The sequence below is a fragment of the Lonchura striata genome, chromosome 9 (genome assembly GCF_046129695.1).
Source record: "Lonchura striata isolate bLonStr1 chromosome 9, bLonStr1.mat, whole genome shotgun sequence".
NCBI lineage: Eukaryota > Metazoa > Chordata > Aves > Passeriformes > Estrildidae > Lonchura > Lonchura striata.
The window spans coordinates 5,020,984-5,047,982 of NC_134611.1; the positions used below are offsets into that span (position 1 = coordinate 5,020,984).

Here is a 26,999-nt window from a genome sequence, read left to right on the forward strand (position 1 = left end):
GATGGAATTCCCAGAGCAGCTGCGGCTGCCCCTGAATCCCTGCAGTGCCCAGGGCCAGGTTGGAGCAGCCTGGGACAGTGGAAGGTGTCCCTGCCATGGCCGGGGTGAGCCGGGCTGATCCCCGGGCCGGTGCCGGGCTGATCCCCGGGCCGGTGCCGGGCTGATCCCCGGGCCGGTGCCGGGTTGACTCCCGGGCCGGTGCCGGGTTGACTCCCGGGCCAGTGCTGGGCTGATCCTCGGGCCGGTGCCGGGTTGATCCCCGGGCCGGTCGCCGGGCTGATCCCCGGGCCGGTGCCGGGCTGATCCCCGGGCCGGTGCCGGGCTGATCCCCGGGCGCTGCCGGGACGGTCCCCGGGCCGGTGCTGGGCTGATCCCCGGGCCGGTGCCGGGTTGATCCCCGGGCCGGTGCTGGGCTGGTCCCCGGGCTGAACCCCGGGCCGGTGCTGGGCTGATCCTCGGGCTGGTCCCCGGGCTGGTCCCCGGGCCGGTGCTGGGCTGGTCCTCGGGCTGGTCCCCGGGCCGGCGGCGGGCTGCGGTGAGCGCACGGCGGGGCCGCTCCGGTTGCCGGTGCCGATCCCAGCGCCGCTCCCGTTGCCGGTGCCGATCCCAGCGCCGCTCCCGTTGCCGGTGCCGGCGCTGTGGCGGCCCGGGCGGGGCGCGGGGAGGGAGGGGCGGCGGTCACGTGCGGCCGCCCGGTTAAAGCGGCCGCGGGCGGCGGGAGCGGCACAATCACGGCTGGGGCGGCGAGCGGGGCCCGCCCGCTGCCCGCGGCCCCCGCTCCGTCCGCAGCGCCCCGGCCCGCACAGCCCCGCCAGCATGGCCGGGGCCATCATCGAGAACATGAGCACCCGCAAGCTCTGCATCGTCGGGGGCATCCTGCTCGTGCTCCAAGTCATCGCCTTCCTGGTGGGAGGGCTCATCGGTGAGTGCCGGGGGCCGCTGCCTTCCTCCTCCTCCTCCTCCTCCTCCTCCTCCTCCCGCCGCTGCCCGCTTGTTTAGTGCTGGTTACAGTATCGCTGACTCGCTCCCATGATCTCATTATCCGCTTTTGTAGCCGAGCGATCCCGGCTCCGGGCCCTTTGTGCCCGTCCCGCGGCTGCTGCGGGGGGAGCCGGCCAAGGAAAAGTTTTTGTGTTGCTTCTATTTTTTTTTTTTTTTTTTCTTTGGCCTGGTTTCAGCCTGGACTTAAAGAAAGAGGGAAGTGGGAAAGCTTCAGTATGGCGACGGAACGCGCAGGGAGCTTCGCGTTTCAAAGTTGGCTTAGAAAATAATAATAATTTATTTTTTTGAAAAGGATTTTTTCCTCCTTTCTTGGCGCTGCACCTCCCCGTGCCTCGGCCTCCGAATCAGCCGCAGGAGGAAACCTTCCCCCCTCCTTCCAGAATGAGAAAAAACATTAATAAAAAAATCTAAAGAAAAAAAAAAAAAAGGAAAGAAAAAGGGAAATGACTGGAGGGAGGGGGAGTCCCGGCTCTGGGGTTTTTTGGGACTCGCTTTGTCCGGGCTCGTTTCTGCGGGGGATCCCCCCGCTCCCTCCCGATCCCGTTGCAGGAGGGGTCCCCTCTCCTCCCTCCCATCTCCCCACCTCTGTCCGGACGGGTCCCCTCCGTTCCGCCTCCCGCTGCAGGAGCTTCCCCCACTCCCGATGCCCTTCCAGGAGGAGCTCAAACCCGCGTGGGCTCGGCCTGGGTTTGTTCCTGCCCGTGCGCAACCCTCGTGGCCGCCCAGGGAGGGATTTCATCCCCGTCCCCGCTCCCCTCGGCTCTGGGCCCCAGCTCCGCACCGGGCACTCTAAAGCCCAGATTGTGTTTGTTTATCCCCGAGCATTCCCAAAGGCAGGGCGATGGGAACTGGGACGCAGCCCTGCGGCCAGGAGAGTTTTCCCTGGGGGAGGGAAAGAGGAAGATGGAGGAGAGCGAGTTTGGGGCGAGTCCTGGGATTTTTTTTTTTTTTTTTTTTTTTTTTTTTTTTTTTTTTTTTTTTTTTTTTTTTTTTTTTTTTTTTTTTACTAGAAAGCAGCTGAGTTCTGCGCCGGCTCCCTGGAATGATGGGCGCGTGGATGTGGCTGCTTTGGCCATTTCCAGGGTGGGAATGTTGCTTTTCTATCCCGGGAAGGACCGTCCAGCCCTGCGGGGCATCCCCCACTGCCTGGGGCAGGCCGGCTCCCCCGGTCCCAAACCAGCCCTTCCTCCCGGGCAGGATCCCTGCGGAGCTCTGAGGGTTTTGGGAAGAATCGGGGTCAAATTCACTCTGAAACTTTGTTGCACTTCGTTGGGAGAGTAAAGTCGGGCTGTTCTCTCCGTTTGAGAGGGATCGAGGGCATAGCTCCGGCCACTCCTCAGGAAGCAGGCTCTGTGCTCCTGGTGCCCATCAGTGCTTTGCCTTCGTGGCCTTGAATTATCAGCCTCTAATAACTAAACATAACTGTGGAAAGCTTCAGCTTCCCTCATTCTCTTACTTCCTCACCTCCGTCACAAAGGAGTTGCTGGCACATATTGACTAAAACTCATTTTTCCTGCTCTTGCAGGCCTGAAACCACACAAAGTTTATCAGAATTAGCTTTTTTCCTTCCTTTTTTTTTTTTTTCTCTTTGAGATTTTGTTCAAGACTTGAACAGGTTACTGAAGCCACTGATGATTCCTGAGATAAAATGTCTTGGCCTGTGCTGTGCAGACAAGCCAAGCTTCATCTTAAAAGGGTTTTCTAGCAGTTTCTTGCTGCTAAATTGAAATAGTTGCGTTTTCCAAAGGTTGGTGTGGCTCTGAAAGCCTTGTTTGTGCTGGCATCTGGGGACAGATGTGACAATCAGATGTTTATGGTTGGCTTTACAGGGAAAAGACAAATGTTTCTGTTCAGTTTTGAAGGGATTCGAAGACTTAAGAATTTAAATTATGTTAGTTCCGTTTTCCAGCTGGTTTATGCCCTGCTTTATTGGCTGGGCATCCACATCAGGCCCTCTCATCCTGAATGGGTCTCCCAGGTGGGGCTGGAAAGCTGCAGGGACAGGTTGGATGTGCTGGGGCCAGCAGGGACAGAGATTTGGGGTTGAGTTCACTGCAGGACCTCAGTCTCTGCATCCTGCTGGAATTCCTGCACAGGCTCAGTCTCTGCATCCTGCTGGAGTAAATGCATCTTCTATCTGTGGTCAAGTCCTAGGAGGTGCTGCCCCAAAATTCTTTAATTCCTGGAAATCCCCACTTAAAGTGCTCTAATCAATCATCCAAACTGCTCTTTCCTCTGCAGCATTTACCCCTTCTGATGCATTTAAGAGTTTAGAGGCTCATCCCTGAGCCAGCAGCTCCCAGCCAGCCCTCCGGGGAGCTGGAAATCCAGGGATATCTGGTGCTTGTGAAACACTACGTTCCCTGTGTAACCGAGGTGTGGTCCCCAACATCTGGCAGGGTGACACACGGCCTGGGAGGCTGAGCAGCTCTCCCCAGGAGCCTGCCTTCATCTGGGCTCCCTGTATCCCTGGAAACTCTGATCCAGGGGCTTGGGACCGACCCTGTTAGTGATTCCTAAGGAGATTCCTCGTGGTGAGCAGCGGGTCGGTGGCTGGCGTTCCGAAGGGATCGGAGCCGTGCTAGGAGAGCTGCCAGTGCCACCCCACAGCTGCTCCCAGGTGGGCTGGCAGCAGAGGTGGCACTGACACAGTGGCCCTGCTCTGGTTTGATCCAGCGCACCCAACAGACACCAAAATCCGGTTATTTTGGTGTGCCCAGGTCTAGACAACCCAAAATACGTACACGAGTGGGACACGGCTGCACAGCCCAGCCAGCCTTTCCCCTCGCAGGCACTTAGGTCATGTTTCAAAACAATGACTAAGTGCTCTATTTTAACAGATCCCTCGTGCCAGTCCAAAATACCCAAATGCAGCACGTTGGTACCTGATACAACCACCACAAAGCTGGTTTTCCTCACATCGGGGGGTTTGTGCCACTGCTGGATCCCGGCTCGGTTTTGGGCAGTCAAGTGTGTGATGCCAGAGTTTTAATGCAGCTTCCACATTTCCAACAGCTCTTTTATTTAGCAGCAGGAATGTTATCTCTCAGGTGGGATTTGCTCAGAGCTGTCTCTTGGCAAAGCACGAGATGCACACGGATGGGAGAAATTCCTGTGGCAGGAGGAAGATCCTATGCCAACAACTCCCTGACAGGAGCATGCAGCCAGGTGGGGTCAGGCTCTGCTCCCGGGGAACAAGGGACAGGATGAGGGGAAACGGCCTCAAGCTGTGCCAGGGGAGCTGTAGGTTGGAAATTTGGAAAAATTCTTTTAATGGAAAAGGTTGTCCAGCCCTGCTGCAGGCTCTCCAGGGCAGTGGTGGAGTCTCCATGCATGGAGGGAGCTTTGCAAAGCTCAAAAGGGAGCAAACGCAAAAAAGAGAATTTTACTGGGCTGTTTCTTTGTCGTGCTTTGGTAATGAGCTCTTGGCTCCAGAAAGTGGGGCTGTCACTACTTGAAACCCCACAGGATTCCTGGTGTCTGCTCCCTTCGTGGAAAACATCTTGTTTAAAGGTCACGCTTCTGGGCTGTGTGTGATGTGTTCAGTTGGGATGCAGCAGTGGGAGATAGAACACGATGCACAAAATTAATCCTAATGCAGCCTTGTCTCCACTACCCTGCTGTAAATGATGGCACGTGTGGATTACAGGAGACTGGGATCACCAGGAATGGTTTCTGTTATCGTTTGTGAGGAATGGGGCTGATGATAATTTACAGGCACGCCGGCGTTCCTGGGAGCCCCTGCCTGCTCTGCCTTGCCTGGATCCAGTGTGGCTGTCCTGGGATGCCACCAGCCTTGTGACAGCCCTGGACAAGCCACGAGGACAAACCTTGCACCTCCAGGGCTGGGACAGTGTTGGGTCTCTCAGGACAAGCCCCTGAGGGGCTGGGATGAGTCCAGGGCAGGGAACAGAGCTGGGAAAGGGTCTGGAATCCCAGGAGAGGCTGGGAGAGCTGGGAAGGGGCTGGAGAATCCCTGAGGGAGCTGAGGGGGCTGGAGAATCCCTGAGGAGCTGGGAAGGGGCTGGAGAATCCCTGAGGAGCTGAGGGGGCTCAGCCTGGAGCAAAGGAGGCTCAGGGCCCTTGTGGCTCTCACAGCTCCTGCCAGGAGGGGACAGCTGGGGGGTCGGGCTCTGCTCCAGGAACAGGGACAGGAGGAGAGGGAACGGCCCCAGGCTGGGCCAGGGCAGCTCAGGGTTGATATTTGGGGAAATTCCTTCGTGGAAAGGTTCTCCAGCCCTGGCACAGCTGCCCAGGGCAGGGGTGGAGTCCCCATCCCTGGAGGGATTTAAAATCCCTGTGGATGTGGCACCTGGGGACACGGTCAGGGGTGGCCTGGGCAGTGCTGGGAACAGTTCAATTCCTGGCCTAAAAGGGCTTTTCCAACCTAAACAATTCCATGATTCCACAGCTGAACCAGCTGCAGCATCCACTTGTCTGTGCCTGCTGCCGGAAATTTTGGCTGGGATGTTCCAGTGGAGGTCACCACAACTGCTCCAGGCCAAAGCTGAGCTGGGACACACCGGTGTCCTCCTGCCAGCTGCCGGGGTGGAAGTTGTGTGTGCACAATCTGACTGGATTTATGTGGGTTTGATGCCTCTTGGTTGTTTTGAAAGCAAAGCTTTTAATTACAAATTCTTTCTCTGTGGGAAGCTGTTGGTGTCCCTTTCTATTTGCCTTTTCATCCTGGAATTTTTACATATATGGATTTAGCTTATATATATTAAAAAAGGGGAAAAAAAAAACAAAACACATGTCTGTGCAGCAACATCCCAGCTTCAAAAACTTTTTGAAAGGGAATTTTCAATGATTTATTTTATATGCATTACTTTAAAAGTCCCTTTCAACTCGAACTTCCATGATTCCAAGGATGCTTTATCCCAAATCACAGATCCTTGTTCCAAGCAAGCACAGGGAGTGCAGGAGAACTCTCTGCGGTCTGGGCAAACCCAGAGCAGGCTCACACCCAGGGAAGTGCTGTTAGTCCAGTGCCCACCCATACACTGTACAAATTTAACTGATTGGAAAAGTGGAGGGATTTATTTAGCACATGAGTCCTCTGGGCTGAGGAGATGGATTAAGGAGGTGCAGGTTCACTGCTCCCTTCCCTGGCTGAGGCTGGAAAAAACAGAATTGTTGTGACTGGAGGAGCTCAAACTTCCTTGTGTGTCTGGCCTGGAGAGATAATGAGTCATGTGTGGCCATGGCTGAGCGGCTCTCCACAATCCCAGCTCATTATCTAAATGTCTGATTTGGCTCCTGAGCCCCGAGTTTCCAGGATTTCATTTACTTTCCTGGGATTTCATTACCTTCCTCGGGCTGAGCTGATCTTTTGACAGGGAAAGCACTCGGATTTCCAAGGTACGGATAGGAAAGAGTGTTTCAGGCTGGGGATAAAGAACATTTTTGTGTGCCTGACTTCCTTTCATGCAGGGCCTCTCCAGGAGCTGCTCGGTGCTCCGTGGCCATGAATGCCAATGGATCCTGTGTATAGGCACATTCCTGCAGGGCTGCAGCCTTGGCAGAGGCGCTGGGAGCCCAGGAGAAAGCAGGCACCAAAGGTCATGTCTGTTTAGTTTAGGTCTGCTCAATTCTTCTTTTGAAGAGCTGTAACTGTAGCTGAATGGGCAAAAGTGCCAGAAATGGAGAGTTCCCAGGCAGGAATGGCAGTGCTGGGGCCTGAGGAGTTGGAAATCCTCGGAGGTGCTGGGTTTTTCTCTTTTCACAGCTGCATCACTTCCAAACCCAAACCTGGGAGAGCTCAGGTGAGGAGGTCAGTCCTCCTGCTGTACCCCCTGTGTTGATTTAAATGTGACCCAAGCACTTCCCAAGCACTTCTCCCGCTGCCTCCCTCCCTTTGAGAGGAAAACCCCTACACAGGAAGCCTTTTCCTTGGTAAATAACATTTGTGGCCTTTGAAGTCCCTGTTAGCCTGGGAAAGCCTTTGAAGGCTGGAGGTGTCCAGCGGGGAAGGGCCTGGACCAGCCCATTCACATGGAGATGAAATTCCTCACATATCTGAGCACGGGCAGTTTCCAAGGTATCTTATCCTGGAGAGTGTCAGGCTAGGAGAAAAGCTGCTGGATAACAACAGCTCTTCCTGCTCCTTGGGATCTGTGTGCAGGATTTCATACCTTGGCTGGGAGTTGCAGGAAATGCAGCTCATTCCACTGGAAAACTGACTTGGAAGATCAGGTTCTGTGTGGCAATTAGTAAATCAGTCTTACCTCTTTTATTTTTTTTCCTCTTTCTTCTTTTAAATATGTTTGAATATCAATTTCTGCATTTAGGGAGCTCTACTCATGCTCACCTCATTTGTATTCGTTGTAGCTGTTGAATATGGATGTGAATTATGGAGATCATTCATTCAGTTCTCCCAGCAAGTTGTGCCTCATAAGATTTCCCTGCTTTGTGACTTGCCTGGGGCTGAGGGAATAATTCCTTATCTCTGTTCCCCAGGAGCCCTTTGGCTGCTTATCAGGGAGTTGGGAATCTCCTGGTCCCTCAATTCCAAGGGCTCTGGGCATGGCTGCTCCTGCAGCTCCTTGGAAACTGATTTATTGGGAAAAACCTTCCGTTTGTGCTGCTCTGAAGAGGCTTTGCTGGTAGCAAAGCTGCAAAACCAGCACCGGAGAACAAACCTTGAGGAAAAACAGCTCCTGGGACATGAGAGTACCTGGCAATATGTGACTGGATTGAAGAGTCAAGAATCCCAGGGTGGTTTGGGTTGGATGGATCTTAAATCCCATTTTATCCCACCCCTGCCATGGCAGGGACACTTCCACTGTCCCAGGCTGCTCCAAGCCTGTCCCTGTCCCAGGGATCCAGGGACAGTCACAGAGTTTCTGTTCTAATCAAGAAAACTTGGGTTTGATGGTTTGGACAGATTCATTGTTATGGCCTGAAGGGAAAAAAAAAAAAAAAAAAAAAAAAAGGGAAACCTGTAGCACTGAAAAAATCTCTCTGAAACAACAGAAATACGGATGTTCAACTGCAACAGGATATCTGGAAACTCCCACTGTAAATCAGGATGGAATTGGTGCCCCAGGGCTTTAGAGGATTTTGGTCTGGATAGTTTGAAGTCATATATAAGAAAGAAAAACCTTTCCCAAGGGGAGTGGGCTTCCAGAGGGCAGTGGGATTATTTAAATATACAATTATTCTGCATCTAAAAGCTGTTGCAATGTTCCAGAAAGCTTTATGAAATAAGAACTATCAAAGAAATAGTAATTAAAAGTGTCTGTGTCACTCAGATTTATAAAACTGGTGCCATCGAGGTCAGGAAAGAGGGAGGCAGAAAAAAATCATGCTGCAATAAATACATATTTATAATCCCGAGCGCATAGATGGTGTTATCCAGGTTCTGGCTGTTCCAGTTGGAAAAGCTGGGTCTGCCCATGATAAATTAGCTTGTTTATTCCTACCCTGCAGTCGCTTAGGGTAATGAAGCAGAAGCCCTTTGTGTGTGCTCGCTGGGAAGTGCTGGCTGGCTCCGAAGGGGGTAATTGAGTAGAAAAGCAGAATGCTCCCGGTGCCGGGAGAAGTTAAATCCCCCCGAGGTCAGGGGGATTCAGGCTTTAATCAGTGTGGACACAATGCAATTGAGAGTTTCCAAAGGGCTTGTTTATGGTGCTGGAGCAAGGGTCGGTGGTTAATGGGAGTGCTGGAGGTGCTGGGATGAGAAGGTGCAGGATGTGATTCCCAAGGTGAGGGCTGCTGGGGAGCTGAGACGGGTGGAAATCCTGGAACTTGAGGGCAGGAGGAAGGAGGTGTTTAAGGCTTCATCACGGCAGCTGTTTGAAGATCTGCTTAATTTATTGAAATTAAAATACTGAGTGATGGTGGCTCTTGCCCAAACCTAGGTGTATGTAATATCCCCCCCAAAAATGCTAAAAAATTGAGCTCACTTGTCTCAGTAATTTTTTTCCCCTAAAGATTTAAGTCTAAAACCACAGAAGCAGTGTGGGGTTTGTCTTTGAGGATTAGCTCCTGAGGGAAGCCCCTTGGACCTTGTCTTCTGCTGTCCTGGTGGGATCAGGCCCTGAGCACCCTGCCCTGACCTCCTGGCTGAATGGAAAGGATGAAATTCTGCACAGGAGTTGTTTGAGTCAGCGAGGCACAGCTGAGGTGGCCCTGGCAGTCCATGGGAAGCCCTCCCTGGGCAGTGGTGGCCACACTGGTGAAGGTGTGCAGCTTCCCAAGTATCTGCTGCCTAAAACCATTGCAGGGAGCAGCAGGATCTGCTTTGCCCCTGTAATTTGGGATATGCTTGGGATTCCTGCAGTGAGCTGGGCACTTTAAGGGCCCAGCTGGAGGAGATGGAGAGGCAGAAATTTAGGGGAAATTTAGATAAATAGATATTGGGAAGAAATTGTTCCTGTGAGGGAGGTGAGGCTCTGGCACAGGTGCCCTGAGCAGCTGTGGCTGCCCCTGGATCCCTGGCAGTGCCCAAGGCCAGGCTGGACACTGGGGCTGGAGCAGCCTGGAGCAGTGGGAGGTGTCCCTGCCATGGCAGGAGTCTGGAATGACACAAACTCTAAGGTCTCTTTCAGTCTGTGATCCTGTGGCAGTGCTGGCAGCTCCAGCACCTCCTGCCCATGGCTTTTGGCACTTGGCACTGCTGGTGTCCAGCCCCCTGGCACAAGGGGTCTCTGCCCCATGGCTGCTGCCAGCCCCTGGGGCCAGGACTCCCTCCTGGGGGCTCCTGGCTGAGCTGGCTCCTGCCAAACCTTCCCTGGAAGCTCTGCTCCCCTTTTACTCCAAGTGGTACCTGCATTCCTGCTGCTCACGGCAGCGAGCAGCACGGGGCTGATGCACTGTGCTGTGCACACAGAGCTGTTCAATTATTCAATTATTTACAGGCTGACCGAGATCCTGGGATCTGTGGGGCTGCTGCACCCCCCGGGCTGGGGGCAGAGGGGCTGGGGCAGCCCTTGGCACCGCAGCCCAGCCCAAATCCCTGGGTGTGAGCTTTGTTTTGCATAGCACTTTGTAATGCTCTTGGCTGAGTTGGCTGCAGCTCCACGAAGCATTTTTTTTTCCACTTGGTTCAACGCTCACTTGGATTTTTTGGGCCAGGAGCCAAATCAGTAATGGAAGCCAAGTGCCGACGTTTGTTTGGTGCGTGATTCCCGACGAGGAATATGTATAGTAATTGTCTCATGCTCCTCAAAGCTGTAACTTTGGCAGAGGGGAGGCTGCAGGGAGCGTGCCAAGTGTTTAAAATCATAATCAGGCAGTGATGAAAACATGTATTTATGGCTATAATGAGTTGCATCAAAGCAAGAAACGTTCGGCTTCTCTGTAGAGGGAACGCTGTCTCTTAATTCAGAAATGCCTTCGAAATCACCCAGAATGTGTCAGAGTTAAAGAGCTCAGAGAGCTCGGCTGAAATGCCTGGCTTACTTCACAGCAATATTCCTGATATTCCCTTCCAGCTGCAGTTTTAGCTGTGGTTACTGGGTTCTGCATCGAGGCATGGTGGAGGAATCAACATTTATTACAATATTTTATGCACTGTGGGCATGTCATGAGTGTCCTGTAACCTGGACTTGCAGCTTCATTTGTGTTTGTTTGTTGAATGCTTTATTTCATTCTACTTTGGTGTTTCTTGATGCAGTATTTAGGGTGGATATTGGGCAAGGTTCTTTCCCCAGAGGGTGCAGGCACTGCCCAGATCCCCAGGGAATGGGCACGGCCCTGAGGCTGCCAGAGCTCCAGGAGAGTTTGGATGCTGCCAGGGATGCGCAGGGTGGGATTTTGGGGTGTCTGTGCAGGGCCGGGGGTTGGATCAATAATCCTTGTGAGTCCCTTACAACTCGGATATGTCCCAGTTCTAGTATCAAGAACTTGTTCAGTTTTGGGGTTGCTTTAATGTCTGAGTGTTGTGTGATTCCTGCGTGCAGCAAGGGTTTGGGATGCAGCAGTGCAACAATGCATCCCAGAGAGCTGGGATCAGTCTGGGAGTGCTCCTGACTCCTTTCAGTGGGAAAAACCCTCCAAGGTCAGCGAGTCCAACCATTAACCCACCTGCTCATGGCAGTCCCCTGGAGTCTACCCTTATCCCGGCATCCCTGTGCCTTTGGAGCTGGGAGAAACTCAGTGCTGTGAAAAAATGGAAAAAATGCAGTTGATAAACATTTGGCTTTTGAGTAACTTCCTCCTGCCTGGCGTTGAGTCACCGCTCCCTGCCCGTGGGAAGCCGTGTGGATGTCACCCTGTGACGAGGTGGCACGCTGGGCAAGGTGCTCCACAGGGCTCCTGGCTGCCATCCCAAACGGCTCCAGAGCTGCTGGGATGATCCTGCTGTGCCCAAATTACAAAGGAGCCAGGGTTGAATCATCTGGGTGTAGCAGTGCAGGGCTGGGGGCAGCCAGGAGCCCTGGCTGGAAGGGTGAAGCTCACTCTGGGGTTGTTTTCCTCCTCGGAATATTGGGAGTTTGTAGGGTGGTGTTATTGCTGCTGGAGTTTTTGGGGGTCTGTGATCTGTAAGGGAAGTTGTGGATGATCAGAATGAGGATAGTGACAACATGAAAATTACCTTCTGCAGAGTCTCACTTCCCATGCCACTCACGACCCTGGAGGAAAATCTTCCTGCCCGAGGAGATGTGTGGCATTGCATGGTGCAGATCCCCATGGTAAATCTTGCCCTGCAGGACCACGAGGTTTGGGATTAGTTCATCCATCCAGGTTTCTCTGGGCACATGCTTTATGTGTGGATTTGCTTGATTGAGCACAGGGAAAGGAAAAGATTTCAGTAAATCAGGCTGATTTTGTGTGACCGAGGTATCTGAGACTGAAGCAGCAGATCCCAGCTCTTCAATTAATCCTAATTTGATCCCACTACAAAGTCAGTCATACATCTGTGGATGTAATAAACTTAATTACTTGACTGTGAGATCAAAGAGCTGTGAAAGAGCAGCACTGGGTGCATTTGTTTTAAATTGCCTTCAAAGAGTGGAGCGGGGAGCTGCGAGTTTTGCTGGGGAAACCTCTGTATCAGATGGCTGCAGATGCTACAAGTGTGGTTCTCTTGCATTGCCAGCTCCCAGCCCCACGACAGCTGTTCCCTACATGTCAGTGAAGTGCATTGACGTGAGGAAGAACCACCACAAAACCAAGTGGCTGATGCCCTGGGGACCCAACCACTGCAAGAAGCTGAAGGACTTTGACGAGGCCGTGAGCCGGCAGATCGAGGCCAACGACATCGTGTTCGCCGTGCACATCCCGCTGCCCAGCAAGGAGATGAGCCCCTGGTTCCAGTTCATGCTCTTCATCATGCAGCTGGACATCGCCTTCAAGATGGACAACGACCTCAGTAAGTGACTGGCAGAGGGAGCTGCTGCCTGGCTCTCATTTCCTTCCCAGTGTGCCTCCCCTAAAGGGGTTTTTACCTCGTGCCATGAGTTGTGTTGGTGCCACGCAGTGAGGTGCTGCTGGAGCACCTCCTGAATCTGGGAAGTGTTGATCCTGGAGTGGTTTGGGTTGGGAGGGACCTCAAAGCCCACCCAGTGCCATCCTGGCCATGCCAGGGACACCTTCCACTGTCCCAGGCTGCTCCAACCTGGCCTTGGACACTGCAGGGATCCAGGGGCAGCCACAGCTGCTCTGGGCACCTGTGCCAGGGTCTGCCCACCCTCCCAGCCAGGAATTCCTGCCCAATATCTAACTTTAATTTCCCTTCTCTCTGGTTGAAGCTATTATATAAATACTAAAGAAATATATAACACCTTCCCCACCCCACACACAAAACACACAACTCCCCCCCAAACTCAGAAATAATCCTGCACTAAAACCTGCAAAATTATGTTGAGAGCAAAAGGGCAGAACTGCTCTGGCCCTCCCTGGAAGGGAAGTTGTCCATATGTTTGCATGTTTTAAAGTGCTTGGGGAAAATCCCTCTCTAACTGTAAGCTACAGTGAATAAACAATTTGCTTTCCAGACTGGTTGAGCTGGGTGTGTGCAGCTCCTGCCCTGGCTCCAGCCTGGCTGTGGGGCTGGTTCCATGCTCAGGGATCCACGGGGTGGAATCAGTTCAGGGAGTTAGTTGGAGTTAGGAGCTTCTTTAGCCATCTTTGTGTCCTTGGCCCCTTCCTGCTCAGTGTGGAACTGTTCCTCCAGCTATTTATCCTAAAATCCCAGACTGGTTTCGGTTGGGAAGGATCTCAGAGCTCCATTTCTACCCCCTGCCATGGGCAGGGACACCTTCCACTATCCCAGGTTGCTCCAAGCCCTGTCTAACCTTCAACACTTGCAGAGATGGAGCAGGGATGATTTAATGCATTATCATTAAGATAAGTTAGAAATGAGATTGTAGAAAGCTTTCACCTGTGTTTTTATCCCTGTAATTATCTCTGAAATACAGAGAGAGCAGCTTTGTGCCTTTATTAAGGCCTCACCTCCTTCCACTTGGACAGATGATTGCATTAGGGAAACAGCTCTTTATCCCAAGGATTTTCAACCGTGCTGGAGTCAGGAGCTGGCCGAGCCCTTGGAGCAGGCTGCTGGAATGCTAACCCAGCCTCTGGCAGCATTTCTGCTGTAAGAGCAAAGCCTTTGCTTCGGCTTTGTGCCCTTCAGTGACTGAGTCCTGCAAAGGTGGGAGGTTTGTTTGAGATCTCAAAGCAGAACAGCTCATCTAGGGCCACCCCTGGGTACTAAAAGGGAGATTTGGGGATTGTCCAACCCTTTGTACCAAGCTGAAGGCAGGTGTAAATTAAGTGCAGAATCTCAGGACCTAGTAACACATTTCTTGTTTGCTAGATCGTGTTATAACAGCTCTTGAAGAAATAAACAGCAGGCTTGTTAAGCTGAATTAATTGCACTTGTGTGTCTGTCCCCTGCTGTTAAATGAAAGGCCCTTATTGATCAGGTGATTTTGATCAGCTCCTCAAAAGGGACTGTGATAAGGATGTGAAATAACCTCAGTTCTTCTTTTAAAGCAACAATTCAAGTTTCTTCTCTCTGGGGCTCTGAGCCCTCCAGGGCTTCTGCTGCTGTGGCCGATGCCAGCAGGGGCTGGTGCCAAACCAGAGCCACTCCTGGAAGGTACCACAGCTGCTGAAGCCTCTGGTCACTGTCCTGAAAACCATCTTGGAGCTGCCTCAGATCATCCAGGAGAGCAGCACTGCTGGGAACTGCACAGGATTTATCCTCCTGAAGAAGCTGCTGCCTGGGGCACATCCTGCTCTCCTGGCTCCTGTAGCTCCACTGCAGGGTCTGATGGTGCTGTGCAGGGTCCTGGGCTCTGCCAGTTCACCTTGGCTTTCACCAGAGAGTTTTCTGAGCCACATCAAACTGTCTCCTGCTTTTTTCCTCCAATGCTCTTGCTTGTCCTCTTCCCCTGCAATTCGTAAGCAAGGCCAATGCACAGAGTAAACCTGCATTCTGTTTTTTCAGGGTGCTGGGTGCCCCTGGGGCAGGGGCAGCTGGGCTGTGCCTGTTGGGAAATGTTGGTGACTCATGGCTGACTCCTCATCCACAGAGAGCTGCAGTCAGTCCTGTGTCAGCTCTCCCCATCCAGAACCTGTGTCAGCTCTCCTCTTTCAGGACCTGTCAGCTCTCTTCCAGCCAGAAAAGGTTGCTGTGGGACAGAGGGAAAGGACAGCCCTGGTAGGATGCCCTGAGAGAGCCTGGCAGGGGCTGAGCCTTCTGGAATACCCAGTGGGATCTCACCTTTCAGAGGAGCAACCAGCCCTAATCACCTTCACCTTGGGACCTCCCTCTGGACTTGCAGTGGTTTTGAAACACAGATTTTTTGGAATGCAGATGTTTAGAAGCTGAGTTTATCCTTCCCAGAAAGCTGGGAGAGACTCAGGCTGTTCCTCTGAGGAAGAGGCTATTTCTGGGCTGTCCCTTTCCTTTCTTGATGCATTTGCACTCAATTATTAAAACCCCTTCCCAGAACTGGGAAAGGAGGGGTCCAGAGGAAGGAGATGGAGTTTCCTTGCAGCTGGAAAGCAACTGTGTACAGTGAGAGGGCAGAGTGCTGCAGCCTCCTTTTCTAATTCATCCAGCCTCGGGCTTTTTGGTAGGTTTTGTAATTTTAGGGAGCTAGTGAAGCATGGAAGTGTAATGGAAATAATTCCAGCATTTCTGTTTGCCTGCCATAGGCTTCTCCCCAGCCAGCTGTGTTAGTGTGCAGCTGGCACAGAGCCCCCTCCTGAAACAACTCCACTATTTTTAGGCCATTGTAATGTAAGTGAAGATATCCTGGGCAAGTATTGTCCTATAAAGTGATTCATGGAAAAGCTCCTGGGCAGTAAAATGCCAGAGGGAAAAATGACAGTGGTGGTGCTTGGAGCATGAGCAGGGAGTCCCTCAGTGGGGGGGTCACAGAGCTCAGGCTGGGAAGCCTCCAGGAGCGTGTCTTGTCCTCATTTGGGTTGGAAGGACCTCAAAGCCCACCCAGTGCCACCCCTGCCATGGCAGAGACACTGTGCCAGGCTGCTCCAGCCTGGCCTTGGGCACTGCCAGGGATCCAGGGGCAGCCCCAGCTGCTCTGGGCATCTGTGCCAGGGCCTGCGCGCCCTCAGGGAAGGATTTATCCCTGATAAATCTGATTCTGCTCCCTCTCAGTTTAATGCTGTGCAGGAAAAGGGCACCCTCCCCTTCCCGGAAAATTGTCTGTTCAACATCTGATTAATGGGAATAAGGCACGAATCTTTTTAAGATTTGGTTCTCTGTCAGGGTCCTTATTTGTTCCTCAGGGACAATGGGAGTTGCTGATGGAAGGCTGGCATAGGGTAATCATGGAATCATTTTGGTTGGAAAAGACCTTTAAGATGGAGTCCAACCACTAGCAGAGCTCTGTCTGCTGTGCTGAAATATATGGATATATGGATATAACTGTATTTTATGTTGACAGCCCTGAAGGGTCTTTCCACAAAATTCATTTTCAAGGGGAGGTGTCACCCCAGCAGAGAGACTGATGGAATTCCAGAGGGAGCCTCTAATCCATTGGCCTGGAAAGGCACGCAGCAGTTCATCTTCTGCCTTCTGGTTTTCATACTCCATGGCAGCAGCAGCATTTGGACTGCAAAAATGAAATACTGAAAGCTGTTTTTCTTGGATTTAATCCCAAGCATTCCAGTTGGTTTTATGGCTTCTGAAATGGAGTTCATGGTTCTTTTTAGCCGGGCCAAGTTCAACCTTATGTTCCCATTTATCTGTTTTGCTGGTCTCCTAAACAGCGGATCTGAGATGGCAAATTCGTGTTTCATGGAAACCCAACTCCTGGCAGCTCTGGAAAGGGACTGCATATGGATCTGGAGGGTACAGATCATGTGAGCCAGAAAATGCTCAGAAAAATCCTGCAGTGTCCACATCAGATGCACAACCCAGCCACCTCCAAAGGGTGTAAAAATAGAACTGCCAACCACAGATCCCATCCACGCCCCTTCCCATCCGGTGGGATGAGTGTGCCACCACGTATTCCCAACAAAAATATAGCTGAAAAGATGGGTTCTGGAGCCATCCCCCCACACTTCTCCACAGTGGATGGTTCTGGATGGTTCTGGAGCCATCTCTTAACACTTGTCCAGGGTGGATGGGTCTGGAGCCATCTCCCAGTGCTTCTCCACAGTAGATGGGTCTGGAGCTCTTCCAGCAGCTGTGGCTGTTAAGAGTTTGGTGCCCTACAAAAGGAGGCTGGGCTGCAACATGCACGTGCTCATCTTGGAGCGTGTTCCTCGTTCAGAGCCTTCCCTGGGATCTGTGCCTGGTAAACAGGAGGATTCTCCAGCTGGTGGAGCTGGTACAGACTTGCCTGAGGTTTTTAAACGTGTTGATGCTCCTTGGCAGCCTCAGCTGCAGCTCCAGTGCATGAACTCGCTCAGTTATGGCTCCTCAGTGAGCCTGTTCCAGCCTGAATGAGCCTGATCCAGCCTCATTCCCTCCTGGCAGTGTCCTGGCACCTCCTGGCACCTTTCCCAGCAGCTGTATCCCAAACTGTCACTGTGCACAAGGCCAGGAGGGGACGAGCTGCTGGTCCCACAGGGATGTGTGACCTTGCCAGGCCACGAGCTCCGTGTGTGTCACTGGCGTGCCAGCTGGGCCATCTGCAGAGGTAGGAACAAGTCAGGGCAGGTGTGGAGGAGCAGGGGAGGGCTCTAAAAAGTTCTGTAGGTGAGGAAGGGAGAGCTCCAAAACCCTTCTGTAGAACAACTGAAGCTAAACAAGATGTGTAGAAAACATCAATGCTGTTGTGTATGGTTGATTCTGAGTTTTTTCCCAGCTAGGCCAGCATAGCTCAACTTCAGTTTGTTAATTATCTTCATAAAGGAACTTTGTGTTGTGTTTTTTAATCACTCTGGGAACCTTCTGAACCTCCTGTCTCCTTGCTGTTGCAGAGGAAAATGCAGAGATCACCCTGGATGTGTCGCTGGCCTATCGTGATGACATGTTTGACGACTGGGAGGAAATAGCACATGCCATAGAGATCAGGAAGCTGAAGTGCACCTTTGGCTCTCCAAAAGTAAGGAATCTGAATGACACTGGTGGTGGGGATGAGTGGGAGTTGTCTTCTTCCAATCACAGAACTACGGGATCGCCCTTTCCATGAAAATATTTTCCCCAATATCCAAGCTAAACCTCCCCTGGCATGACCTGAGACTGTTTTCTCTTGTCCTGTAACTTTTTATCTGGGAGACAAGGCCAATCCCCACCTGGCTCCCACCTCCTGTTAGGGAGCTGTGGAGGGTTCATCTTGGAAGGCTCCCATTAAGGCCTGAAACGTGACCCTGTTTGAGGTCAAACCTTATCTACTCAGCGATCCTAAACAAAGCCATGAGGAGAAGTGTCCCTCAGCCACTGTCACACACGCAGGCTCTGGGTGCTCCCAGCTGCAGGGCTGTGTGTGTGCTGGTCCCGGGGGCTGAGGCCTGTGGTTCTGCTCCTGCCCTTTGCAGACCGTGGAGTCCGAGGGCCGTCACTACGACTGCGACTTCCTGCCCTTCATGGAGATCGGCAGCGTGGCACACAAGTACTACCTCATCAACATCCGCCTGCCCGTCAACGACAGGAAGGGCATCAACGTGGGCATCGGCGAGATCAAGGACATCCGCCTTGTGGTGAGCGTCCCGCCCCTCCTCTGCCAGCCGGCATCTCTGCCCCGGCTGCTGCGGCTCCTGCCCCTGCTCCTCTGCCTCCGGGGCACTGTCCTCCTCCCTGGAAACGCCAGGCTCTTCTCAGAGCCCTCTCTAGGCCTCCAGAGCTGGCCTCTTCCCAAGGCTCCGAGCTCTCTGTGTCCTCTGCTTCCCACCACACAGTCCTGCTGAAGGACGGGAGCTAAGGAGGAACAGGAGGGTTCAGAGGGGGCCTGGTCTGTCCTGGAGTTGGCTGTGGCCATGTGTGGGAAGGCTGTAGTGATCCTTTCTCTGCCCACCCTTGGCTGGGTGAGCAGGGATGCTTTTCCCAGCTGGAGCCCTCCCACCACGGCTGTGGTGGCTGCAGACAGCGGTGGGAGGACGCGTGGCTGGAGAAACACGTTAATGAGCCAATGCTCTTCCCACCAGGGGTGACTTGGCTCCATGAGGATCTTGTTACTTGTCTGGGAGTAGTTCTGCCAGCTTTTTCCATGCTGTGTCAGAATTCCCTCTCTCCCTTGCCATGGAAGCTGTGTCTGCTGGCATTTGTTCTCGGAACCTGCCCAGGTGGCACCCATTCTCTGTCAAACCATCATTGGGATACACTTCCACGTGTGTGCCTCTCCTGACACTCCATGAGGAGAAGCACAGGATGATGGTGTCAAACCCTGTACCCTGGTTTTCCTCAGGGCATCCATCAAAACGGAGGCTTCACCAAGGTGTGGTTTGCCATGAAGACCTTCCTGACGCCCAGCATTCTGATCATCATGGTGTGGTACTGGAGGAGGATCACGCTGATGACGCGCGCCCCCGTCCTGCTGGAGAAGTGAGTAGGGGCCCGTGGTGGCCCAGGGGAGCCACTGAGGTGGTCACTGCTCCCAGGCAGGGCCCATGGCTGGGAGACAGGAATTGCCTCTTCTCCATCCCCACCCTCTACCCAGGCACACTGGAAGCTGGAGACCTCCACAGCTTCTCTCTTCTTTCCTGTTAAACCCCTGGAGAAAAACGAGCTGCTCTGAGGAGCTCAGTCCTAGGGGGTTTGGTGGCAGGAGGTAACACCTCCCAAAAAGTGCTGGGTTTCCTTCTGTTGCTCTCCACACACAGCTTTGGCTTTTGGGACTCTGTCCTTCCCTCGCACACTGGGATGTGCAGAGATGGTGTTTGTGCCTCTCCAGGGTCATCTTTGCTCTGGGAATTTCCATGACGTTCATTAACATCCCCGTGGAGTGGTTTTCCATCGGATTTGACTGGACTTGGATGCTGCTCTTTGGAGACATTCGACAGGGCATCTTCTATGCCATGCTGCTCTCATTTTGGATCATCTTCTGCGGGGAGCACATGATGGTGGGTACCACACCCACGGGAAGGTGCTTTCCAGCCCCACTTCCAGGAAAACCTGGCAGCTGATGCTTGGAAATGATGCTGGGGGGACTTGCACCAGCTGAGGGGATTTCAGGCTAACTTTTCCTTTTTCTCCTCCTCCCCACCTGGTGAGCAGGACCAGAACGAGCGGAATCGGCTCTCGGGCTACTGGAAGCAGGTTGGACCCATCGCTGTGGGCTCCTTCTGCCTCTTTGTCTTCGACATGTGTGAGAGGTGGGTGCAGCTGCACTGCCCAGCTGGGCATCCCAGAGCAGAGGTTCCTGCCCCCTCCTGCACAGGGACCAGTTCAGCCCCACGGCTGGGTGCACAGCCCATCTCCCAGAGCCGGGAGAGGCTCCTGTGGATGCTCCCAAGTGTGCTGGCTGTGGAAACACTTCCCACCTCACCTTGTCCTGACCCACACAGGAAAGCAGCACAGCTGGCTTTTCCCTGCAGAACCTTGGGGAAAGGTTCTTCCCCCAGAGGGTGCTGGGCACTGAACAGATCTCCAGGGAATGGGCACGGCCCCAAGGCTGCTGGAGCCTCCAGGAAGATTGGGACAACACTCTTAGCCACGGGGTGGGATTGTTGGGGTGTCTGTGCAGGGCAGGAACTGGATCAGTGATTCCTGTGGGTCCTTCCAGGTCGGGATATTTCCTGATTCTGTGATTTCCAGGCTGCAGAGTGGTCAGGGGGCCCTCTGAGCCCTCTGACAGTCGGTGTTTTCTCTCTGCAGGGGAGTGCAGCTCAAGAACCCCTTCTACAGCATCTGGACCACCGAGGTGGGCACGGAGCTGGCTGTATCCTTCCCTGGTTTGTGGGAAGGTCCCTGGGAGGTGTGGGCCAACTCCCTACTTTTGGGGGGCAGGGGCTGGCTCAGGCACTGCAGGAGATCATCGGGGAGCTGAATATGGGAATCACCTGGATAATGTTTTCTAGGATTTCCTGTTAGTTTGTAGCATGTTCCCTTAACTTCATCTGCACAGATGGCCTTTATTATAGTCGCAGGGATCTGCCTGTGCCTCTATTTTCTCTTCCTGTGTTTTATGGTCTTCCAAGTGTTCAGAAACATCAGTGGGAAGCAGTCGAGCCTCCCTGCCATGAGCAAGGCTCGCCGCCTTCACTATGAGGTAAGGGTCTTCCTTGGTTTTAAAAGACATTTTGGGCCTCAGAGTCTGTTCTGAGATCCCCTTTGTCCATAATCTCCTCATACTTCCATTTCTCCTCCTCTAATATTAATTTTTGTGTTTAGTGGGAGGTCTTGCTAAGACCATCTAGTTTTTCATGGTATAAATTTGGATTTTTGGGGCCGTTGCTTCCTTACAAAGTTGCTGGAGGGTCAAAGCACAACACATTCCCCCCATTATTCCCATTTCTAGCCCATGATTTTGTATGTTCTTCTGTCCTGCCTGATTTCCTGATTTGCCTGCTGCCAAACCCGAGGATCTCACTCTCAGTGCTTAACCTGCTTCTACATGGGTACGAATATTTATCCCCAAAGTCTTTGCTAAATTATGGTCCCTTCTTCTTTAAACAAGTCATTATCACCCATCAGGAATGCACATAAAAAATTAGAAAATTGGACTTGAAAGAATTTGAAGCAGATACTGAGTGTTTTTCCCTCTAGCAGGAGGCACGGGGGTTCAGTTTGTGGTGCAGAGCTGCTGCTGTCACACTCCACACCCAGACATCTGGGGAGCACAGATCTGGTGTGGAAGAGTTAAATTAATAGTCCTTTGTTGTCGTGGTGTGGCAGGGTAATTACGCAGACTCTGACATTTCCACCTAAATTCCAGAACCAGGTTAAAAAAACCCACGCACTCACCCAAAACCAAAAGAATTTGTAAGTAAAAATGCAGAACCAGTGGAAGCAGGGGCGGTGGGCAGTGGGACTGCCAGCCAAGGGGTTTGTCTCAGAACCTCCGTTCTGTGCTAGGCAGCCGGGTTTTGCAGACCTTGGAATCGCTGCAGCCGGGCTGGGGGTGAGGATTGGTGTGGTGAGACCTCGAGGCCACGCTGGGGCACCGACCCCACCACATGTTTATTTTACAAGAGCCTTGCCCCCTGCAGCCCGCCGTGCCACCTCTTCCACTTAATTAACTGCTGCTCAATCAGTCACCGGGCAAATGTCATGGAAAGGCAGCGCTGTCCAGACGTGCCCACCCCGCACGGAGCTTCCGGCAGGAGCGCAGACGTGTGGGGAGCAGAGGATATGGGCTGTGCTGAGCACGGCACAGGAGTGGGTGGAGGTTGTTTTGCTTTGGGGTTTCGTGGGTTGGACCCTTGTTTTATTTTTTATTTTTTATCCTCGTGTCTTGCCTATCCTAAAACCAAAAATGGGTTTTGTGGATTCTGTTAATGTGACCAGTGACATTTCTCTCTAAACAGGGGCTGATTTTTAGGTTCAAGTTCCTGATGCTCATCACCCTGGCCTGTGCAGCCATGACCGTCATCTTCTTCATCGTGAGCCAGGTGAGGGGTGGCTCTGGGCTCCCAAGCCGCTCCCGGCGCTGCTTATCGCTGGTCAGACCGGACTGGCCTGTTCTGAGCATGTTTGATAACAAGCTGCTTTTGAAGAAGTTGTTTTGGTTTATTTGAAGCTCTGCCATGCAGTTGCTGAGGCTGGAGCCGGCACAAAGGCCCCTGGCTCCCAGGGAGTTGGGGCCGCGCCGCGCGGAAATGGGCCAACAGGCTTTAGTCATTTCTGAGAACTCAGCAGAGGAAAATGTTCTGTTCACACTGAAACACTCGGGTGGCTTTGTGTGCCCACGGAGACGTGACAGCATCCAACCCTCCCTGGGCTGACTGCAGCCCTGCCGTGCCCAGCAGCAGCTGTACCTGTTTGTCCTGAGCTCCGATGTCACCTCTGTGCTTTTATCGCTGCTTGAATCGTGGAGTCACAGACTGGCATGGGCTGGAAGGGACCTTAAAACTCAGCTCATGGGCAGGGACACCTCCCACTGTCCCAGGCTGCTCTGAGTCCCAATGCCCAACGCAGCCTTGGGCACTGCCAGGGATCCAGGGGCAGCCACAGCTGCTCTGGGCACCTGTGCCAGGGTCTGCCCACCCTCACAGGAACAATTCCTGTCCAATGTCTCATCCATCCCTGCCTTGTCCCCTCTCCAGCTCTCCTGGAGCCCCTTTAGGCCCTGGGAGGGCTCTGAGCTCTCCCTGGATCTTTTTCTTTTCCAGGTGAGCACCTCCAGCTCTCCCAGCCTGGCTCCATGGCAAATGGGTTTCAGCCCTCAGATCATCTCCTTGGCTCCTTTTTTAAGCTACTGTAGTTTTCTTCTTGGCCTTTATGTTGTTCTTTAACAGAAAGCAACATAGTAGCCTGAGCAGTCTGTGTATCTTCAAGGAATATTAATATTGATGATATTTTCATGGATGTTGACAGCCCTCAGCGTGTGGCAGGTTGGTGCTGTCAGCCTGGCCCCTCCTCAGGCAGCCGTGCTCAGCACATCAATTCCCCCATTATTCACGCTGGTTTTCCTGCTATAAAAGGTCTATTTTTAGGTGGTGGATGTTCTGGGATGTCAGTGGTGTCCCCAGGTAGTGCCCTTTGTGTGCCAATCTCTGCTGAGCACACGCTTGTGGCAGGGTATCGCAGAGCGCAGCGGTTCAGTCACAGTAAATGAGACATCAGAGCTGAAGAAGTCCTGAGGGAATCACTCTGTCAGGAGCATCTTCTCCTTTGAGTCCAAAGAGGAGAATCCCAGCCTGACTTCTGCCTCACTGAACCTGCTACACTCCATTTCCTCCGTCCTGTTGAGTTGATGCTGTTCTCACGGATTTACTCCAAGGCTGCGTCTTTACGGAATTTGCTCTTCCTGATGGCCTGGCCGTGTCTGTTTTCCCTGGACAGGTGACAGAAGGCCACTGGAAGTGGGGGGACATGACAATCCAAGTGAACAGCGCCTTCTTCACGGGCATCTACGGGATGTGGAATCTCTACGTGTTTGCCCTCATGTTCCTGTACGCGCCATCCCACAAGAACTACGGCGAAGACCAGTCCAATGGTAAATGTCCCCACATGTCCAATGGTAAATGTCCCCACATGACCTGAGGGCTCTCATGGGGACAGAGAGGTACAAAATAGGGGGTGCCTTCTGTGCCTTTTTTTTTGGCCCACTCAGTGCCTTGAAAAGTTTTGCAAATGATGGTTTGAGTTTCCAAGCAGGCATTTGAATTAATAGCTGGGTTAGACAGGTTTGACTTTTAGCCAGGGCTGGCTGGAACCTTCGGGGTGGTTTTTGTGCCTTTTAGCATTGCCCAGATGGAACTGCGTAGCTCAGATGGAGGGATGAGGAGTGGAGAAAATAGACCCGCCTGTCAGGAGTTGTGCAGAGTCAGATGGCTCTGCCTGAGCCTCCTTTTCTCCAGGCTGAGCCCCTTCCCAGCTCCCTCAGCCTCTTCTGGGGCTCCAGCCCCTTCCCCAGCTCCATTCCATTCTCTGGCCATGCTATAGCCCCTCAATGTGTTTCTTGTGCTTCTGTTTAAATAGCTGTAAATAAAATAATTTACAGGAAAGTCGCTGGTCTGTGGCTTAGGCAGCTAGCGGCTGGAGGGAATAAACTGGATCTTTCCCTTTGGAATAGTCCCTTTTCATTGTGAGACCACACTGATGGAACTCCTTTGTTTCTCAGGTGACCTGGGGGTGAACAGCGGGGAGGAGCTGCAGCTCACCACCACCATCACCCACGTGGACGGGCCCACGGAGGTGTACAAGCTGGCTCGGAAGGAGGCTCAGGAGTGACACGGAGGTGCCTCAGCAGGGACTGGCCTGGGGTGGGAGCAGAGGACACACGAGTCCCTCTGGCTGGAGACCCCTCCGGCCGCATCCGCTCCTCGAGCACCCCGTCCCTGGTGCATTCACAGAGCAGCGACAGCGAGCAGAACATTTGTAACTCTTTACTATGGTGTAGTTATTCCTGGGGGGAGGGCTGTGTATTTTGTGTTACACTCGGGCACGTAAAACCCTGCTGGAAGGGCACTGAGGTTGCAAAGTCGCAGGTCTGGACGTGGGGCCGGGACAGAGCTGCCATGGGGCTGGTTGGATTTTGCTGGGTGTGCTGGTGCATACAGGTGCTGCAGGGAGCTCAGGCAGGAGCACACGCTCAGTACTCTGGGTTTGCTCCTGCGTGTAACTTACGCAAGGTGCTGGTTGTTGGGGGGAAACCTTGTTGTAAAAGCATTTAATTCCACCACTGTGTAGCTGTACTGACCCTTGTCTGAGTGTTTGGGCAGCCCTGCAGCCACCCTCTGTCGCTGGATGAAGCACAGCTGGGAGAGGAGTAGGCTGTTAGTAAGGCTTTAGTAGAAGCAGCAACTGCTTTCTCAGCAGGTTTTACAGCTGTGTGCTGGATACAGGGAATGGCCAGCCTGGATGCTGAGCTGAGCTGCAGGAGAACAGAGCACTCCTGGCCCGAGTTCCCAGCTGGCTGATAGCACAGCCAGCTCCTCCCTGTTCTCAGTCCCTTTGGCTTGCGTGCTTTTGTGGCTTCCTCCCCTTCCCTTTTGTTACAGTGCATCCCTGGGAGCTGGGCAGTCTCGCTCTGTGCGCTGCCAGGCTGGAGCAGAGCTGGATTCTTCCAGGGATTATCGGACTTGAAAGGATCCGCTGGTCACACACTAATGTGGATCTTTGCTTTCCCAGAGCAGACGTGGGCACTGGGCTCACTCAGCCCCGTGCTGGGAGGCCTTGGGCAAAGAGAGGGCAGTGGGAACTGATCCGGGCTGAGGTTGAGCTGGGCCCTGCTGGGCCCGGTTCAGAGAAGCGAATGGTGGGGAAGGGTCTGCGCTGCCAGGCACACCTTCCATGGCCTGGAGCATCCAGGAGTAAACGTCTGTGTTACCTGCTGGTGACACGTAACACCCTCCAGTTCTGGCCCTACAAGATAACAATCTGCTGCTGCTGTGTGTTGCTGAAGCATTCTAGGGGAGGCAGAGAGGGGAAACTCATTCCTGTCAGCCCAGGTACCATCACGATCCCAGGTACTATAACAATTTCCACCCCAGAATTTATTAATTTACCCTCATCCATTTATTAAAGCTCAATACTATGAAAAAAGAGAGGGTGGCACCACAAGATCACCTTGCATGGGTTTGATTGCTGGGCACCATCACATGGGGCTCCTCCAGTCAGGACAGACCCCTCTGCCAAAGACCTGCTCCCTCTGTATTAATTGCAGCTCCTACTGGATTTTCTTAAAGCAATTCCGTTTGTTGTGTTTGCCCTCCCCAGGATCCCCAGCTTCCCCTGCCCCTGGAGGCAAAGCAGGTCCGAGCAGTGTTCCTACTTGTAGTAGCTACTCCATTGGGAATGAATTAAATCAACGCACATCCCTGTAACCCCAGAACGTTCCCAGCTGAGCACTCGACTTTGCAACTTTACCATCCCTTTTCCCTTGGGTTCTTACGTGATATTTATGTTGTTCCCATAGCTGTGTCCATGGGTTCTTTTCCAGCTTAGACTATAGCATTGTGTTTTGTAAAGGTTCCCCACAAGTGGGGAGCTGCAGCTTTCAAACCAAATTTTGTGTCAAACACTAACAATTTGTTTACGGGGCACGTGTGTGGGGTTTTTTTTTATTTCTTCATTCCTCAGCCCAACTCATATGTCTTGGAAATAGTCCCTGGGTCTTATTAAAATATATCCTTTTGGTTTTTTTGTTTAGGTTGAGTTCAGTTTTTACAGAATGCTTTAAGCAACCTGGAAAACATGTAGGTTTGTTAATTTAAATAAAATATACAATATTGTGGATTTGTCATTGGAATTTCTCCTCATCTCCTATCTCCTCTGGCAGAGGGAGCCATTCCCCTTTGTCCCGTCCTTCTGGACCCTCATCAGAAGTCCCTCTCCAGCTCTCCTGGAGTCCCTTCAATTATGGGAAGGGGCTCTTAAGGTCTCCCTGCAGCCTTCTCTTCTGAGCAGCCCTGCAGGGTTTTCCTTCTGTCCCTGCCTGCCAGCCCTGGAGCTGTCACAGCTGTGCTGTGACCTTAGTGTGTTGGCCATCACCCCACTGCAGCGTTGATTTGGGCATCGCCCTCCATCTGCTGCCATATTTCATGCTGCTGCTGCCCGCTGCTTGGAGCCTGCCCTCCCCATGTTGTCTTGCTGTCTATAATCCAGGGAAAGTAAATTTCAAAAAAGTATTGGTGTCTTCTGCCAGGGAGCAAGCGACAGGACAACAGGAAACAGGGGAGGTTTAGACTGAATATTTGGGAAAATTTTTTCATGGAAAGAGTTGCCCAGCCCTAGCACAGCTGCCCAGGGCAGGGGTGGAGTTCCCATCCCTACAGAGATTTGAAAGGCGTGCGGATGTGGCACTTGGGGACACAGGGCGGTGGTGGCCTCAGTGCTCTGAGAGGACTTTTTCAACCTAAATAATTCTTCAACTTGCACTCGGGGAGTAGTGGGAAGTTTGATGAAAACAAAGTTCAGCATCAAGAGCCTGAAGTTCCCTTGCAGGAGGGGCTGCCCTGGTAAAGCAGCACCTGAGAGAGGGCCTGGGTGTGAGCTTTAGGCAGAGCCCGCGGCTCCGTGCTGT

The 26,999-nt window shown here is 52.8% G+C and overlaps 1 protein-coding gene across 1 annotated transcript; it reads left to right on the forward strand.

Moving 5' to 3' along the window:
- Nucleotides 1-746: 746 nt before the first annotated feature.
- WLS (Wnt ligand secretion mediator) lies at nucleotides 747-26,210 on the forward strand. The gene is made up of 12 exons (XM_021535592.2): nucleotides 747-922; nucleotides 12,047-12,319; nucleotides 17,353-17,477; nucleotides 17,911-18,072; nucleotides 18,777-18,913; nucleotides 19,263-19,431; nucleotides 19,586-19,683; nucleotides 20,186-20,249; nucleotides 20,436-20,579; nucleotides 21,838-21,921; nucleotides 23,315-23,468; nucleotides 24,096-26,210. The coding sequence occupies exons 1-12, from the start codon at nucleotides 817-819 to the stop codon at nucleotides 24,203-24,205; spliced, it is 1,626 nt and encodes a 541-aa protein (XP_021391267.1). The 5' UTR covers nucleotides 747-816; the 3' UTR covers nucleotides 24,206-26,210.
- The last annotated feature ends 789 nt before the right edge of the window (nucleotides 26,211-26,999 follow it).

Excerpts from the sequence above, each read along its gene's own strand:
- WLS (XM_021535592.2), top strand. The coding sequence starts at position 817 with ATGGCCGGGGCCATCATCGAGAACATGAGCACCCGCAAGCTCTGCATC. Across the intron at positions 18,914-19,262 it reads GCCCCCGTCCTGCTGGAGAA|GGTCATCTTTGCTCTGGGAA; the intron begins GTGAGTAGGGGC and ends GTGCCTCTCCAG. Across the intron at positions 19,432-19,585 it reads TCTGCGGGGAGCACATGATG|GACCAGAACGAGCGGAATCG; the intron begins GTGGGTACCACA and ends CCTGGTGAGCAG.